This window comes from Trachemys scripta, chromosome 6, assembly GCF_013100865.1.
Source record: "Trachemys scripta elegans isolate TJP31775 chromosome 6, CAS_Tse_1.0, whole genome shotgun sequence".
NCBI lineage: Eukaryota > Metazoa > Chordata > Testudines > Emydidae > Trachemys > Trachemys scripta.
In genome coordinates, this window is record NC_048303.1 from 87,869,724 (window position 1) to 87,888,595 (window position 18,872).

At 41.1% G+C, this 18,872-nt stretch overlaps 1 protein-coding gene across 3 annotated transcripts in view; it reads right to left on the reverse strand.

Moving 5' to 3' along the window:
- Positions 1–18,872, reverse strand: part of JAK2 (Janus kinase 2) — a 142,664-nt gene that overhangs the window by 20,699 nt on the left and 103,093 nt on the right. For all 3 annotated transcript variants that reach the window (XM_034773224.1, XM_034773223.1, XM_034773221.1), the window contains exons 10-19: positions 18,289–18,475; positions 17,439–17,566; positions 16,748–16,882; positions 15,678–15,765; positions 10,197–10,324; positions 6,514–6,652; positions 4,691–4,842; positions 3,803–3,953; positions 2,909–3,045; positions 962–1,151 (exon numbers count right to left, since the gene is read on the reverse strand). In XM_034773224.1, the coding sequence (XP_034629115.1) occupies positions 962–1,151; positions 2,909–3,045; positions 3,803–3,953; positions 4,691–4,842; positions 6,514–6,652; positions 10,197–10,324; positions 15,678–15,765; positions 16,748–16,882; positions 17,439–17,566; positions 18,289–18,475 (1,435 nt within the window). The remainder of the gene's footprint in view (positions 1–961; positions 1,152–2,908; positions 3,046–3,802; positions 3,954–4,690; positions 4,843–6,513; positions 6,653–10,196; positions 10,325–15,677; positions 15,766–16,747; positions 16,883–17,438; positions 17,567–18,288; positions 18,476–18,872) is intronic.

Sequence of the window (18,872 nt, forward strand, 5' to 3'; positions counted from 1 at the left end):
CTCTGTTCAATATCTTCATCAACGACTTAGATATTGGCATAGAAAGTACGCTTATTAAGTTTGCGGATGATACCAAACTGGGAGGGATTGCAACTGCTTTGGAGGACAGGGTCATAATTCAAAATGATCTGGACAAATTGGAGAAATGGTCTGAGGTAAACAGGATGAAGTTTAACAAAGACAAATGCAAAGTGCTCCACTTAGGAAGGAAAAATCAGTTTCACACATACAGAATGGGAAGAGACTGTCTAGGAAGGGGTACGGCAGAAAGGGATCTAGGGGTTATAGTGGACCACAAGCTAAATATGAATCAACAGTGTGATGCTGTTGCAAAAAAAAGCAAACATGATTCTGGGATGTATTAACAGGTGTGTTGTGAGCAAGACACGAGAAGTCATTCTTCCACTCTACTCTGCTCTGGTTAGGCCTCAGCTGGAGTAGTGTGTCCAGTTCTGGGCACCACATTTTAAAAAAGATGTGGAGAAATTGGAAAGGGTCCAGAGAAGAGCAACAAGAATGATTAAAGGTCTTGAGAACATGACCTATGAAGGAAGGCTGAAAGAATTGGGTTTGTTTAGTTTGGAAAAGAGAAGTCTGAGAGGGGACATGATAGCAGTTTTCAGGTATTTAAAAGGGTATCATAAGGAGGAGGGAGAAAACTTGTTCACCTTAGCCTCTAAGGATAGAACAAGAAGCAATGGGTTTAAACTGCAGCAAGGGAGGTCTAGGTTGGACATTAGGAAAAAGTTCCTAACTGTCAGGGTGGTTAAACACTGGAATAAATTGCCTAGGGAGGTTGTGGAATCTCCATCTCTGGAGATATTTAAGAGTAGGTTAGATAAATGTCTATTAGGGATGGTCTAGACAGTATTTGGTCCTGCCATGTGGGCAGGGGACTGGACTAGATGGCCTCTCGATGTCCCTTCCAGTTCTATGATTCTATGTTAAACACTTTACATACCAGCACTGTAGCACACTCCCTTGTATTTAACAATGTTATCGTGCTGCAAGGATTTAAGGATTTCAATTTCCCTTTCAAAGTCTCGTAGGTGCTCTTCTGTGCTGTGTTGTAGCTTTTTTACAGCCACCACCTCTCCAGTATTGTCTTGTAGTGGGTCATACCGGCACATCTCGACACTGCCAAAGTTACCCTAGACCAAAACAGAAACACTTAAAGTAAAAAAGCCCATGTCACAGTCATTTCCTAATTACCTGTGTACAACTGCACCAGGATTAAAGGGACCAGATTTTCAAAGTGAAAAAACAGGACAGCAGGCTGGGGGAGGGGTGGAGGCGAAAGAGTATCACAGGGGACAGTTTAGGTGGGATTGGGGGAGATGTGTTTGGGAAGCATGTTGAGGAGGTGGGAGCAACCTCTGTTCCCTCTCTGCCTCCTCAATTTCTTCCCACTCACACTTCAGAATTAATAGCTGGGACATGTAGCAGTAAAGGGTGGGAAGGGATAAAAACAGCATTGACTCCACTGCAGCCTCTTAACAGTTTTCAGCTATTACTGCACCTTTACAGTATTTCTGACTCTTATCTGTGGGCCAATATCCTGCCCCCATCCCATTCCCCAATTCTCCTTTATTTCTTGATCTTCTCCATTTGTCTCTCTATTGTGTCCTTCTCCCCCCTCCCACACACACATTTTGCTAACTTACTTTCTATACCTGTCTTCATTTTCCTGACCATAAGTTTCTGCTCTGTTCATTTCCTCTCCTTGCTAACTAGCTGTTCCCAGAACTATCCCCTGCCTCACTTATTCACCCTTAGTCCAGTGTCTCCCTTCTTCTGCCCGAGAAACTAACTCTTCTGTCTCCTGTACTCTACCACAAACCATCTGCATATGGGGGCAGTGTTACTAGAGTCTCTGATTCCGTGTGTCCAGAATGTTAACATGTGACAAGCATGGTGGGGAGAGGTTCTCAAAAAGCACATGTGCTTAGCTGGGGTTCTGTCAGTTTCATCAGAACTGCTGGCCAGCAGCACCTTCATGCAGCCAGTCTGCAGAGGTCTGCAAAACATGTAGCCAAACACTGGTTTCTGCAACATAACACTTTCAATGCCAGCCCCTGTTAACAGAGACATTCTCAGTTTTCAGAGGCACTCAGTTGCCCTATTCAGGATAGTTCAGATACAAAAAAAAAAAAAAAAATCAGTTACACTGCAGAAGAGCTCAGGAGCTATTTTAAATTAATCTAAGAGCAGAAAATAAAAATGGAAAAAGATAGGTCTATCTAGGTGTTAGTAACACACTCCTGAAACTTTTAACCACTCAGTGCCACTAGATTCAGTGCAGAAATTCCATCCCAGAGTTCTGTTCTGTTTAGTGATACCCTACCCAGTGACTGACAGGCAAATCTGGAAGGAATGTGCATTGTGCTTATATCTGTCTGGAACCATATTTACACAAATTTATTCCAATAACACAAGGGTGCAATGAAAATGATGTATAAGAAGTCACCAGGAGGAAACTGAAAGGTGGGATTCTTCCAGCCACTTAGGGCTTGTCTACACTTGAAATGCTACAGCTGTGCTGCTATAGTGTTTCAGTGAAGATGCTATCTACACCAATGGGAGGGGTTTTCCCAGCAGCATAGGTAATTCATCCCCCAAGAGGCAGTAGCTAGGTCGATGGAAGAACGCTTCTGTCAACCTAGTGCTGTCTACAGGGTGACTTAGGTCAGCTTAACAACGACACTCAGGAGTGTGGATTTTTCACATGCTTGACAGACGTAATTAAACTGACCTAATTTTCTAGTGCAGACCAGGCCTTAGAGTTCAAAACTTCCTTCCAAGTTGCAAATTACCCATAAATGAGAACATGCAAAGTCATCTCAAAGAACCTCAATTACACCTAAGTAACCTTATTTCTTCCAGTCAATTAGAGTTCAAAGCTTCCTACCTTGCCAAGTTGCTGTAAGAACTTAAGGTGTCTCTCTTCAAATTGTGTTGGGTCCCTGTCTTCAAACGCCCCAGAAAACCCAAGAGCACCAATCCTCATGTTTGGTAACATGTCATTTTCTGTCAACAGCTCATAATCTGGGCAAAAACAAACAAACAAACAAAAAGATGAAAGGGCAAACCTTGTCATTTTGCTGACATGCTCCCCCTTCCCTCTCTAGGTCTATCCAGAGCATAATAGTGGATTGAACTCAGTTTCCTAAATAAATATCAGATAGTAAGTTCCTGGCATAAAGAATGAGTTATTACAAACCAGCAAATTGGAGTGACACTCTGGATGCTGCTGGGCCAAAAAAAGAGACTGGTCTTGACAGCTGACTCATAGTGACCCTTCTCTTAAGAGTTTTCAAACATGGATTTTTGCAAACCAATCCTTGCTGGTTTAACTATAACACCTACTGTGCAATGGCCCCTTTTCTAGGGGGCACAACATTCAAAAATCAGAAGGGCATTTGATAACCAGGGAGTAAGTCTGCAGGAACAGTAGCAAGTTTAGCAGTATTTATCCCAGCTACTGGGAGAAAGAACAAGGATCACTGATATAATGTACTTCACTAAGAAGCTAGGACTGCAATCTTGCCAATATATTTGAAATCAATATTTATAATACAATGAAAATGTTTTGAATGATCCCCCAGTAAAATTCACTTTTAATAGCAAACTGGAAAACAATAAAATAGATTCATTATAATGTCTGTTGTTTATGTTGTGGTAGTGCCTTGGACCAGGATCCCATTATTCTAGGCATGCTATGGACACAGAACAAAACAGCCCCTGCCCCAAAGTGTTTACAACCTTGGACCAAAAATCCATTCCCTTTCCTTCATGAGCTTACCTGGTGTGAACAAACTGTTAAGATCACGTATAATGGCTCTGAAAGAAGGTCTGAAATCTGGCTCATAATCCATACAGTTGTTTATAAGATTTGCTAGTTCTGTCCAGTTTGGAGCAGGAAGCTGGTGCCTATCTTCATAAAACTGTAGCTTCTAGGATTAAAGACAGAGAAGATGCTTTAGTGTATAATACCATTCTCAGCAGCTTTGTGACAAACATGGTATCTGTGGCAGAACAGCCATTTCTGGTTTAAATGAGAAAGACCAACTTATTTCCTTTGCACAGGTGATTCTGTGCAGCCTAATTAGGATGAAGCAGTAAGAAAGGTTTGCCCACCTGTGGGCTGGCTGAGGTCTGTCTCTACCCTTATTCTGACTATGAGAGAGTGTGGATGAGTCAGAGGGGGCTAGCATCTCAGATGTTTCTCCTTCCAGGTAAGTGTCTACCCAGTGGCTCTGCTAGGAATGTGTTATTAAATGAGCTGATTGGGGGAGCTATTGGGAAATTGCAGTAGCAGCCACAGGCAAGATTAGGCTTTTGTGATGGGTACAAGTGCGTTTGTGTAAAGCTCCGAAAAGGGTTGGATTTCACGTTTAGGGGACTCTCCTGACAATTTTCAAGAGAGATGGACTAAATATGCCTTCAGGAAAGACGTGCAATATTACGGAGCAATAATTTTGGAAATTTTTAAAGTTGTATTCTATTTTTAGAGACATTTTTATACCTGTAAACACTTCTGCATTGGATAATTTGGAGTTTGGACTCTCTGCAAGATCCAACATGATACTGCACTAAAAATGCATTTTAAAGGTGACTAGAAAGTATAGTCAACAAAGAAACATGGTGTTCACAGATACAGTAACAACAAACTCTACTTGCCAATACTTACCCTGGGAGAATCCAGTGCACTAAGGGGCTTGTCTCCCCCACTGCAGATTTCCCATAAAGTGGTACCAAAACTCCACTTGTCTGTTGCCAAGCTTAGCTGTTTAGGATTTTCAATGCATTCAGGTGGAACCCAGGGTATCCTTTCAAGAAGAACTATGTAATCATGAAAACACAACAGGTCACGAATAATACTGAAGTGTCTACTTTTATCTGCAAATTCTACTTAAACACATTCGAATTAGTAAAAGTTTGAATTTCTACAATTATCTCTTATTTTTTAGAATGAAATACTTCAAACTCTTCTGAAGTTTCTGTTCTTCAATAGTAAATGCTAAATGACACATGCACAAATGATGAACACTTGTAACAAGGATGAAGTATCATTGCTTCTAATTTTAAAAGTTCATTGACTGGTTTCTCTTTATAGCCCCATGAAGCCAGATTTAAGGAATTTCTACATCATATTGTTGCTCTGACATGAATGCCCTTTCCCACTACCATCAAGAAATAGTAGTTCCCACACAAGACTGAGAGGGTGAAAAATCAGAGGCACATGCTTAGTAGTTTTCAGATGGGGCACAACATGCTGACTCTGCAACAAGCAGCAGTGTGCATACAGAGGAATTCAACTGTTTGAGTCTTCATTATTTGATCAAAACTAAAACTGATTGGGGTAACAAGTTAAAAGGATACTGTCAGATCAGTTTAGACCCAAGATTTAGGATTTTTGAAATTAAGTTTACAGAAAGACTACCATCAAAAGAAATATTGCAACTTTTAAAAATTCCAAAGGTTGCTGCATCCTGCCAACATATATAAACTATAAAGTAAAACTGATTAAAACCAAAATGGATTAGTCTGTTTTCATCTTCCAAACTGAATATAGCAAAAATAAATAAATAAAAAGTAAACAATATCAATGAAGATTAGTACTTTATATTTTAAAAATGCTTCCAATCTGAATAATCTAAGGTGTTATTTGTAACACAGCTAAGGAAACCTGTTTAAAACTATATGAATTTTCACCTGACAGGGTCACTTTAAAAGACAAAAAAGGGGAGTCAGTGAGAATGGATACATTATATATCCATCTAGTAGTCAATCATCAGATGCATCTACTTGTGCATGTTGTCCTATTAATATTAATATTTTTATTCCATTTGAAAGCATTTCACAGCTTGTAAAAGTGACAGAACAGCAGCATATTATGGATATATAGGTCATCATTTTCAAGAGTGAAGTGATTTCAGGTGCCCAGCCTGAGATGCATAGGGGATGGTTTTGAAAATCAGGCCCCCGTAGTTTCAAATTGGGCACCTAACAATCACTGGTTACTTTTGAAACTGCTGGGCTTTCCATATGTGCTCAAAACCTCTCCACATTACTATGATAAAGCACTTCAATCCTGACCTGCAGTGACAACTAATCCAGCAGTATGCTACAAGTACAGTAGACTGAGTCATGGCACATTACAGTCTGGTCAAACATTCCTTTGGAAAAGATGTTTTGTTTAGAACATACAGTAATCTATATTGAAATGCCAGTCTTCCCAATGCACCATCTTAACCTGTTTGTGTTTTTGTACAGACTTATTTAAAACCAAATAAAATCATCCAGCAGAAAATGTTGACTGTTTTCTATAGCCATTTGTTGGCAACAAGATGCAGTTTTAACTGCTGTCTGGGATGGTGTTTTAGGGACTGGAGAAAGGCTGGAGGAGCTTATCACAATAAACAATCAGTAGAATGAGAGCTCTGAGGAATAAAAATACAAATATTTTCAATGTTACAAACAATAGCCAAGACAGTTGACTCCAAGACTTACTGTCTTTTGGCAAAACTGTCATGCTGATGCCAGGATCACTAAGCTTGATAAACGGAAGGTTTCCAGACTTCCTATCTTCTTCTCTGATAAGCAAGATATTTTTTGCACATACATTCCCATGAACCAGGCTTTTATCTTCCTGATAAAGATAAATACATTTTTATGTAAATAAACAGGTAAAACCCAGAAGGCATTTAAAAGAAAGTGTTAGTCTAGAAAATTAAATAGATCACATATTGCAGGCAGGAATAAAATGACACCACTAATTCCTCTCCAACTGGTTAGAAAATTTAAATATTGGTTAAATTATGTCCATTATCTATCTAGATTTAAAATTTGGATAGCTTTAATATATGTTCAACAACAGGGGTCGGCAACGTTTGGCACGCGGCTCGCCAGGGTAAGCACCCTAGTGGGCCGGTCCAGTTTATTTACCTGCTGACACGGCAGGTTCGGCCGATCGCGGCCCCCACTGGCCGCAGTTCGCCGTTCTGGGCCAATGGGGGAGGCGGGAAGCCTCAGCCAGCACCATCCCTCGCCCGCGCCGCTTCCCGCCGCCCCCATTGGCCTGGAACGGCGAACCGCGGCCAGTGGGGGCCGCGATCGGCCGAACCTCCACATCAGCAGGTAAATAAACTGGCCCAGCCCGCAAGGGTGCTTACCCTGGCGAGCCGCATGCCAAACGTTGCTGACCCCTGTTCTACAACTAGACAGACATCAACTAAGGCCTGAAGTATATTAGTAATTTGAAAAAGGCAGCAGCTTTTACTGGTGTTAGCTATTAACACTATTAGAAGGTAATTTATATTGAGCATAGGAAGATGAAGGGGGGAAATGGTAGGCATGATTCCTGGAAGAAGTTATTTTTAAGTTGGGATTTCCAAGGAGGAGAGAGGGGACCATTTGGCAAACAAAACAGGACAAAATAAGAGCTGTTTATGAAGCAGCATGAGAGAAGGAATGACACCAATCTTGTAATCTTGTAAGTGGTTAACTCTCAGATGGGACTAATTCTGTCCCCTCTTCTCCTTTCAAGTCCCTTTTAACTTCAGTAGGAATACTGCTCACAGATCAACCCTTAATTATAGGCAGGGCTGGCAGCACCGTCCATTATTAAGGTTGCCCAACACCTCCCATTATAAGGCCCTATGCCCAGTTGCTTATAACTTTATGAAACTTTAACTGTCAGGGGTGAAATTTTTCATGCCCGATGTCTGCATCAGGCTCAATTTTCTTGGAAAATTTCAGCCAGAATGGTTCAGTTGTTTTTGAGAAGGATAAGAAAATATACATTACTTTGCCCAAATTAAAAAATTAAGATCTTTCACCTGAAATGCTCTACTGCCTCTGTGCTTTGGAGCAGAGACTTGAAATTTGGCAGGGGTGGCATGTGTGTCAGAGATGTATGTACCTTTTGCCATCCTCATGAAAACCAACCCAAATTTGCCCAAGTTATAAGCCTTTGAAAAAAATCAGTTTGCACATGCAGTAAAGACTTCTTCAACATTAACAGCTAAAATCTCCACAAACTGCATCCTCACTGAGCGTGCTGGAGCCTCTCACAGCTCCTAGTGCCGACTAACTGTGCATGCACCATCTCCACAGATTAGCTAAGCATGCTCCAGCTCAGGGTTATGAAGGCTCAGAAGGGCTTTCCCTGTAACTGCTACTCTGAACCGTGATGGGTCTGGGAGCTAGAACTGAGAGCAGGGCCTATCTCTCCTATGCCTCAAATGACCCTCCCTGCTGGCACCACAGAGGGGGAAGTCATCTGAATTGCGAGAGAGAAAGGAGTAGACTGGGACAAGGAGTCTGGTGAGACTGGGACTGGAGGAGAGAAACTGGGACTGGGAGTTGGAGGGGGAAACTCGGATTAGTTGGGCAAGGAGCCTGGGACTGGGTGTGGAGAGCAGAGATTCTGACTCAAAGAAAACTCAGAGGCGGAGATGGCTGGGGAAAAAAAGACTGGGACTGGGACGAGAAGCCTGAGGAGTAGGGTCTTGGATTAGGAAGGCAAGGAGATTGGGACTGTCACAAGTAGCCAGCGGTGAGGAAGAGAAAGGACTGGGACAGGAACAGGTTGATGGGGATGGGGCAGAAGAAATCAGCTTGGTGGAATGTGCAAAAGTCTGTGCCCACTAGAACACACTCCCTGGAGGGGAGCCTGGAATGGAACCCAAGACAGCTGAGTCTCATCAGTCTTCTGGTGCCGGAAAATATCTGTGAAACCCACTATCAAGGTGAGTGTCTCATCTCCCTTTAGTGCTGGTTCACACAGTGGATGACAATCTACTAGTGGTAGCAGTTACTCCGTTACCTCTAGTGCCAGATGTCTGTCAGGTGGATCTAAAGCTTCCAACCCTACTGAGGAACCATATGATGGAATTTCTTTTTTTTTCAGTTTGCTTTTTTTAAAAAAAAAAAAAAAAAACTAGGAAATCGTATACAAAAGGCTATGCTAGAAGAATATCATGAAGGTTGCAAAGTCAAACACTCAGAAATCAGAAAATACCAGAATTAAGGCTGTCTGTACAATCTTAATTCAGCTCCCTTATTCGTACGCATTATGATATAGTCTTTAATTACATAAACACATACTTTTTTTTCCACAGGTCCCCTGCTTCATTTAGTGAATAGGATGGATCTGCTCTGGGCATGAATCAGGACTTCATGGTAAAGGAGGCTGCTTTTCGTAAGACCTCTGCCCCATTTGTTGCAGAATTTGGAAGTTGTGTAGTGAATGAGGTAGGGGATTGCAGAAAATAAAGTGAGGGTCTCGTGGTTAAGACAGTTGAATGCTGCCCTAGTGGACACTTTTGACCTCTGTCTCTCTGTGCCTCAGCTTCCCAGCCATCAAATGGGGATAAGGATGTTGTGAGGATAAATTAATTAGCGTTTGTGACGCACTCAGATACTATACCAATAAGCCAGTGGCAGGCAACCTGTGGCCTGCACGCGGCTTGCCAGGGTAATCCGCTGGCAGGCCGCGAAACAGTGTTTACATTGACCGCCCACAGGCACGGCTGCCCGCAGCTACCAGTGGCCGTGGTTTGCCATTCCTGGCCAATGGAAGCTGTGGGAAGCTGTGCGGGCTGGCTGCTGCTTCCCGCAGCTCCCATTGGCCAGGAACTGTGAACCGCGGCCACTGGGAGCTCCGGGCAGCCGTGCCTGCGGACAGTAAATGTAAACCCTGTCTTGTGGCCAGCCAGCGGATTACCCTGACGGGCCGCGTGCAGCTTGTAGGCCTCAGGTTGCCTACCACTGCAATAAGTACTACAGAAAAGCTTATGACAGAATTAATAATGCTATCTTCAGAGTAGTGTATGAACAGTGTGCAGTAAATTAGGCGTACGTCCACAAACTGAACAATAAGGAGAAAACAAAATACTGAATTAGCTGCTCATTAACTGAACACTGTCCATTCTGTGAACTGAATGAGGCATGGATCCTGAGGAAAAAATAGTATGTGATTATGTAATTAAAGACTATCTTCATGCGAACTCACAAAGGGGCTGAACTAGGTTGCACAAGCAGCCTTAATTCTGGCATTGCCTAACTTTTGAGTGCTTGACTGCATAAAAATCTTTTAATGTAGATTTTTGTGTGTGTTTGTATAATATGTATAGATAATAAACCAAGCATATGAATTTGACCATCAACTAAAAAAGAAAAAAACGACTTACCAGAAAATGCATGGCCAATGCCAACTGTTTGGCAACTTCCAATTTCCATAAGATATTGATAGAATTTTTGTTTTTTTTCAAATATGTGTCCAAGGATCCGAATCTGACATACTCCTGCACCAGGATATCTGATTTAAAGTGTTTAAAAAGGTAAAAAGACTGTTTAATTTTTCATTCTTGTTTTATAAACATACTGCTACTACTAAGAAACAGATCCAATTTTTAACACCTCCCCCTACCTTGTGACAATAAAAGTAATGTGGTTTCAAGTTAGCATCATAATGTATAAGTGTATCAATGTCATATTGCATTAATAAAACAATCATTTCAACTCAGTCACTGCAGTTGTTTACAAACTTTCTTCTTTTTTTAAATCTAAGGTTTCATCCTGCTGAATTGAAGGTTTTGCTATTGAAACACATTCTTTGTTGGAACAACAGCAGTTCCCCTCTGAAAACAAACTGTGCTAACAGCTTATCTTGTGTAGGCACAGCCATGAGAAGAGGCCCTTTCCCCACAGCCTGCCTGTATTAATCTGGCAACACTTGCTTAAACAGTCTTCTAGTCAAGGACCTAGGAAGCCATATAGCACAGCTGCATGGTTGCCACTGTCTCAGTGGTTTATTTTTTTAGAAACAAATAATTTAAAGTGAAGTGAAATGATCCTGAGGTTCTGCTTTCAATTGTATTAATGTTCCTCATTTGGACTCCAAACACCATGAAACCTATTGTAACCACAGTGTGTTTCCTGCTTTATAATGCAAAAACTGGCTTGCAACTTAGTCTTTTAGAGAACATGCAGTGCTTTCAGAACTATACAAAATAAATTTCACTCAGATCTGTAGCAGACTTATCTGAATTAAATGTAGTCATTGCTAATATAAGGGACTGGCCTCCTCTCAGTGGACTAAGGAAGTTACCTATTTAAATCTCCCATATCTTTAGAAGTAGATAGACTACAGAGTCTAATTATGAGTTTAAAGATAAATTACTATACTTCTAAACAAGCTGTCTGAAGATAAAATTCCCTACTGATACAGTACATTATACAACAATTGAAGTGTGTATGCTAACACCACCACAAGTGAATTGGGAAACCAAGGAGAATATTTACTGAATATTAACATACAGTTACAAGAATGCTATAGCCAGGGTGCTCGGAAGTATAACAATACATATGTAAAATTATGTTACAAAATGTGAACGCTAATCACAGAAATCCCAGAAGGTTTCTACTTCTATTTTTCCAAGGACAAGCACACTTAAAGAAGACAGATCATGTAAAACATTTATGTTTTAAGTAGAGGCCTAATAGTAAAAGGACGTAGGGTGTGTTATCAGAGCAATACAACTAGGTAAAGTGGAGTCTACCAATCCTCACCCTCCTGCAAGAAAACCTGCTTCTGTTCTTAGGAACTTTAGAGAAAAACATGTGTATATGGAGATGTTTTAAACTTTTGTTTATTTCTTAAATGTTGAAATGGCAAACATCTTTGTGAAATGTATTCTTACAGATATGTTAGATAAATGCAAAGCTCTTAATACAGCTTCTAATGTCATTGCTATTAAAACAGTAAAAAGCTTTATGTATTAGCATGGAATCTAATGATCTTGCTAAAGTAGTGTAAAAAGCCAGTTAAGTACAGAATATTTATATTATAGGGGAATTAATTACTGGCAGTGGCAAACCCTCAACCAACTTCAGAAGACCAGAATAATCTTTCCAAAGTCAACACCTTTTAATTATTTAAGCTCAAGACTTTGTAAGAGTTATTTAAATTTAAGACGACTATTCTGACAACTAAAAACTTTTCTATTAAAAAAAGAGTATATGGACTTTTTAAAAAAAACAGAATTGAATTTCCTTTTAAACTCTAAACAAAACTGAAAGACTCTCTCAGAAAATGGACTGAATAAAAAGAGTTAAAACTAATTTTAAAAGTTATCTGGAATAGATCTTTCCTGTCCCAAGAAGCACAAAGGCGGGAAGAAATGCTGCATATTCATTAGGCAGACTGCACATTCAGGAGCTGAAGGTGTCACCTAAGCCAACCCCCAAGGTATGAAGCTAACCAAAGAGCAAAAGCAACTAATTTTGAATCTAAACAAGCGTGAAAGAGGAGCGTTTTCCTATAATGTAATGAAAATTGGAAGGAGAAGGGTATACAAACTCTGAAGTGAGCACCCTTTCCATCACATGTATCCTCGGCTATCCTGCTCAACATAGCACTCCACAAGCAAACTGCCACAGAGAAGACTCAAGAATAAACCAACCCAAGGATACCTCCTCCAAGCCTTCAACATCGACTGGTGAGAGAAAGTTAACTAAGACTCTAAGCTAAGGGATCTTGTAACAATTGTATTGGGATATGAAAATACTGGTGTAACTTAAATTACTGTTTCTCCTATGCAGTGTAGTTGTAGCCATGTCGGTCCCAGGATATTAGAGACACAAAGTGGGTGATGTGATATCTTTTATTATTGGTCCAATAGAAGATATTACCTCACCTACCCTGACTGTTTCTCCTGTTAATCACCAGATGGTTAGACCATGTATTTCTGGACAAGAGACTAATTTTGGGAAACAATATACTTTGGTCTTAACTTATCAAGAAGAAAGCACCCCCCAAAGGTGATTGACTCTCAAGGATTTAATCTCTGTTAAAAACTCTAGACATCTATCTGTGGAGAAGAGTTTGTAATAGAAGTCACTAGTCTATCACGTGTATTCTGTCATTTGTATTGTTTTGTTTAATGTTTCTTTTCCTTTCTTTAATAAGGAAACAACCATAGTTAGTGATTGTGATTTTTTGCTTGGTCTTGATCATGGTAGTCAGTAAGGTACATACCCCTCACTCCACCCCATGCGACTAAGTAGTGGGAGTCACATCCCTTAGTTGGCAGTAAGAGAAACAGTTAGTAAGAGCTGCCTACCATTTCTTGTTTCTCTGGACTAAATATTTTTAGTAATTATTAAAATAAAATTCCTTGACATCCTACAATTTAAAATGATCCCTTTCCACCCCACAAAATGATGTTAAAATAACTTTGAGAATCAAACACAAACATAAGGGCCATTGTTCTCAACCGGTGGAGTCCTGCCCTCCTACACTGCTAAATGGGATAGTGGGTCCCAGTGTAGAAAAGGTTGAGAACCACTGATTTATACTATTTATTTCATGTTGTTTCTCTCATCATGAAAGTTCTAGACAAGCTGCAAAGCAAGGATAAGGCTTTGCTGAGCAGTCAAGGAAAATATATGGGCATTTACATTTTATGATGCAGATAAGTAGGATTTAGGATCTTAAACAACTTTGCTTACAAAATCATTGCAGATCCCCTTTAACTGAATTCAGGGGACATCTTGCAGAATGTTGAGCTCTTCATTACTCCCATGATCAAACAAAAAAAAGGGATTTCGACACTTACTGTTACTATAAAATGTTTTATTTTGTTAAAAAATGGGAATCTCAGAAAGAAAACAATACGATTCTATAATAACTTAGAAAAGCCACATCAAAAACTAAAACAGAAAACCAAAGTTTATTTAGCAAAACCTGGCCTCTATGCCTTTGGTCTGAGTAAAAGGAGTGGAGGGTAAAAAATGACCCCAAGATAAGGGATCTACTAACACTAATCTGCCTTAAGACAATATACACCTACAAAAACAGGAGAACTAGCTCATATAAAAGCCTGGCGTATGAGGGAATACATAAATAAAATCTAGAACAACAATCTGAAGTTGCTTTAAAAAAAGTTACTAAGGACATGCTACATACCCATATACAGTTCCTAGGATGATTTTTTTTTACTGGAGGGAAGGTAGGAGGGGGGCAGAGTTCTGTTGAAATAAGGGGCCACATTTTCAGAACTAGTTGCCTAGACTACACCTTCCAAAATTGTATTTGTCCCCACAAAAATCAGCATTTGGTCATGTGCAAAGGGTAACAATCAAGACTTTTTGCAGGGCAAATGGTGATTTGCTTGAACAATCAGGCACCTATGCTCACCACTGATCACTATGGACATGCAAAGGCAGGTGGACAAATTGTGGAAACTATTTTGTCAGCTGATTCTGAAAAGCTGGCTCTTAAAAGCCTTTGCCAGTCTCTACAGATGTATTAGCAAATCCTTCACAAAAGGTTACACTGCATATTCCCACAACCTGTTCAAATTTCCTATGATGCTTGCTGATGTCACTTACTCCTGAGTGACAAAAAGTTAAAAATTCTGCATCAAAAACTTAAAAATCTGCACACAATATTTTAAAATTCTGCAAATTTTATTTGCCAAATAAATGTGGAGGCCCCAGCATGGCACTGGGGAGCAGAGGCCATTGGCTGCACAGAGGTGGGAGATCACTGTGCAGCTCCCCACCAGGACACGGACTCAGGGGTGAGGCTGCACCCAACCCTGAAACAGCAAGGACCGGACCTGCCCCAAGAACACCCCAGGGCCCTGCCCCTCCATGTGGGCAGGCAGGCTCAGCAAGGCAGGATCCAAGTGTGGAGGGGCTTAATGTGGGGAGATCCAGATGCGGGTTGAGAGGGTTCTATGAGGGGTAATCTGGATGCGGGCGGATCCGTGGGGCATCCAGGTGCGGGGTGGATCTGGATGCACAGGAGCTTGTTGGGGGGTTCTGGATGCAATGGTAATGGGACTCTGCAGGGGGTCCAGGTGAAGCTGGTTGGGCCTAAGCATGGGGGGGGTCTGTGTGTGTGTGTGTGGGGTATAGAGCTCGACAGGGGGTCTGGGTGTGGGGCCCTCCGTGGGGGGGTCCAGATGCTGGGGGAGTGGGGCTCATTTGGGGGGAGGTTCTGAGTGAAGGGGGGGTGAGGCTTGGTGGGAGGGTTTGGGTATGAGGAGGTCTGGATGCACAGGGGTTAGGCGGATGGGGGAGCAGCTCCCTGTACAGGGATCCCTCCCCCTGCAGCTGAGGAGCGATGGGTGCAGGAATCAGGTGAGGCTGCAGGAAGCTCTGCAGACAGGGGAGAAATCTGGGGGTGGGTCTGACCCCGCCCTGGATGCCATGCAGGGGAAGAGGAAGGGCCCATCCTCCCCAGCCCAGCTGGGACTAGCAGCTGAGCCCAGCACAAGGTAGAAGCCACCAGCTGGGTCTTTCCCAGTCACCCCTCCTGCTCTACAGTGATTTATCTCTCTGCTGGCTGCCCTGAGCATCCAAAACATACTGCTTGGGAGGGCTGCATGACCGCTCTTGTGGCTTCCCTTTGCTTCCCTGTCAGAAAGTCATTTTTCTGCAGGGAAGCAAAGAAATCTCAAGGGGGCATAAATTCTGCACATGCACAGTGGCACAGAATTCCCCCAGGAGTAACTGTCACTCTTTCACAAGAATGCCTGCTGAGCCACCCCTGTACGACTAGGATGCAAATAAATTTTGCAGCAGGCTTTTACACAATATCAGGAACAGAAACTGTAATGAGAGCTGTTTGAAATTATATAAATATAATTGATTTTACTTACTCTCCTCCCCACAGACACATACTCCATAATTCAATACCAAGTGCTTGTAAGAAAGCTGGCTCATCATGCTTGCTGCCTCAAAGAAAGACTGCAAGTGCAAGGCAGAGAGAATGATAATCAGTGAAGAAAAATCAACTGTTAAATTATTTGGAATTAAACATATTAAAACCACCCACATTTTCACATTGCTTTAATTCCTAACTTACTGCAAGAAAATTGCATAACTGATTCCATCTTGTTGGCTTGTGCAGTGACTTTTTTTAGTAACTGTTTTATCCACAGTGCATACATGGTTTAGTCAGCAATCTAATTTCTTGGTGACAGGAAAAACATTGGTGGACAAGAATGTTTTATACATACAGAAAGTGAGCAGCGCTCATAGGGAATCTCTTTTAACCTATGGCAGATATCTGAACTCCACAAAAAGATGGCCATAAACAACAAATGGAAGGTGGTTAACTGCTCACAAATTTTGAACTAGAGTATTTCATTGCATTTGCATATAGTGTATTGGATCAAAGGTGAAATCTGGGGCCAAATTCTCTCCCTGGATCCGGCCCCTTTCTGCTGCTCAAGAGTGCAAAGGACCATATATGGTCAGCTGAGAATTCTCTCGGGGGTGTGTGGAGGGGTGAAGCTCTCAGAAGGTGTGAAGCCATGACAGCTGGCCCCTGCACCAGTCCCCCTGGTCCAAAGTGTAGAGTACCAGGGGTAGAAGTGGGCAAAGCTGGAACACCGCTGCATTCTGGCATTTCTCAGCACGTGGATAGATGTGGTCCCTTGGGGACCACTGTCAGATGGTGTAGGTTAGTTACAGCAGTCCCTAGGCCACAGCCTGAGGTGCAGCTATGCAAGGCAGAGAATAAGAGAGCCTTAAAGTGGCTTCCTGACAGCCTACTCACCTCTCCTGCACAAAATTATGCTTGGTGCATAAAAGAATCTGGCTCTGGATTAAACTGAACTGTAATCATCTACCATATAACACCATCTTAAGTTGTTCAAGGTAACAAAGAACAGTAATTGTTTACAGACAACAATCAATAAACATATTACCCAAGAACCAGACAAACCTCAGAGTAATTTCTGTGCACTTTATCCAGCACTTTTAAGAGGACTTCAGTTTGATGGAGCTCGCCATAGTCTCCCACTTCTTTCCTTACACCTTTGAAAATCTTAGTAAAGGTGCCCTGCCCAAGGCTCTCATTCTAAAATATAAAAAAGGTCAGGGTTACAGGGAAGGAGCAGTCAGACAACCTCCTCTGTCAATTCTGATCACTTAAAGTTCTCCATAAATAATGTACGTAGAAAACTTTTAAAGCTAATACAATCAGTTCAAGGGTCAGATGACCGGGAGTGAGGAATAACTGTACTGGAAAGAGTTTAACCTAAATATTTGATTAGATGAAGGTTCCCCCCTCCTTTGACTGTTTGGGGACCTCTGGGGACAGGTGGTTGCAAGAACCCATAGGGAAGGAAACTGGAGGCTGGGAGTATAAAGAATTTGAGCCTCTGTGGGTGGAGAAAACAGTGGGTGATGCAATAAAAAGGAAAGACATTTTTATAAAAACAAAAACTTTATTATTAAACGGACACCCAAATTTAAAACTTTTTTTTTAAATTCTCACTAAAGAACTACTGTAGCAAAATGTGTTGCTGCAATTAAGTCTATTTTAAATGGCATACAAACAGGGACTAGCTTTTCAGAACTCTCTGTGCAACTGTCCATGAAAATGGCCAACTAGATGCAACTAGTGAACTTACAAATATCAAGTCCTCATTCCGGATTTTGTGAAAGACCATTTGGTTGACATTATTGTGTCTCTGCAATGTGGGCGATGTAGGTACATCAGAAATACCATTGCTTCTGAAGACTAGAAGATTTGACTTATCTGGCGGGAGGAGGGGAAGAAGGTAGGAGTGGAAGGAAAAAAACAAACAAAAACCAGAGAACATCTCTGTTAAAGACTTATCACAATATTGTTTCAACAGAATTATTAATTTAAAGTGTAAATCTACTGTGATAAGAAGTTTAATCTGGATACCATAGCAGGGAGAGAATAATTTGTTTAATAAATAACACAGTATTACAGGACTTAATCAAACAAATGTCAAACCTGGATCTTTCTGACTAGAGATAACATTCTCTTTCTTCTTTCTCCTGATTATTAAAGTTTCTGAAGCACTCTTATTTTTGACAAGTACAGCATTACAATGCTGAAAACATTCCACACCACTTTTCATGGTACATCATGTGCATTTTAGAATAAGAAATGGCAAATTTAGCAGCTCTTTCATGATACAAACCTATAGCTAAACACTTGATCAGATAAGAAATGCTGTTATATGCAATTTTTCAATCATTAAGAGGCCAGTTTTACTTTCAGTCGGGACAGCTGCAAGCTGGGATGGTCATGCTTTGTGGAAGGGGATCACAGCATTGTGAGTAACTGCTTACAAACCAAGGCAAACCCAAGCTGACACTAGCACTGAAATCTCAATGACTAAGGAGATGAAAATGTCTGTTGGGCAAATATACTGACCTGCTAATTTCTCTTTCAAAAAATCAATTAACCTGAAAATAATTAGACATGTTTGTATTTATAAGTCTTACCTTTTGGTTTTGGAGGACAGCATTTGGTAAACTGGAAAATGATGTTGTCTGAACGGACCGTTTCTGTCTGATAGCAATTCAACAGATCCTTAAGGTTACCAAAACTTCTCTTCGTTCCACTAAGATTATACTCTCCAGTCTCATTTTTTGTTATTAAGCAGTGCTTATACTCAGCGACACCATCCCGCTATAGAGATTTTTAATTAGAAAAGGAAAGACCAACACATCCAATTTAAAAATGTAAACAATTTATGTACACTCAATTTATTAAAAGAGAAAAATTCTCAAGTAACATGTTAGTGTCATTTGATATTTTAATTCCAGTATCTAGTAAAATGAGAAGACACTGATAAGGCTAGTAAGGGACTATTTCCATCACTGGAAGTGTTGATTAGCTATCGGGAGCTAATCAACATTAGCTATCGGGACTGCAACCAAGAGATTTAAAAGCAAAGTGACTGAATGGACCCAGTTATAAGTGAGTCCTTTATTGCTACTAACATAAGTTACGTCATGCAACAAAAGTGATGAGGTGGAAATGTAACGTTGCAAGAACCCTCACATCTTGAGTGCTCAAACAGAAA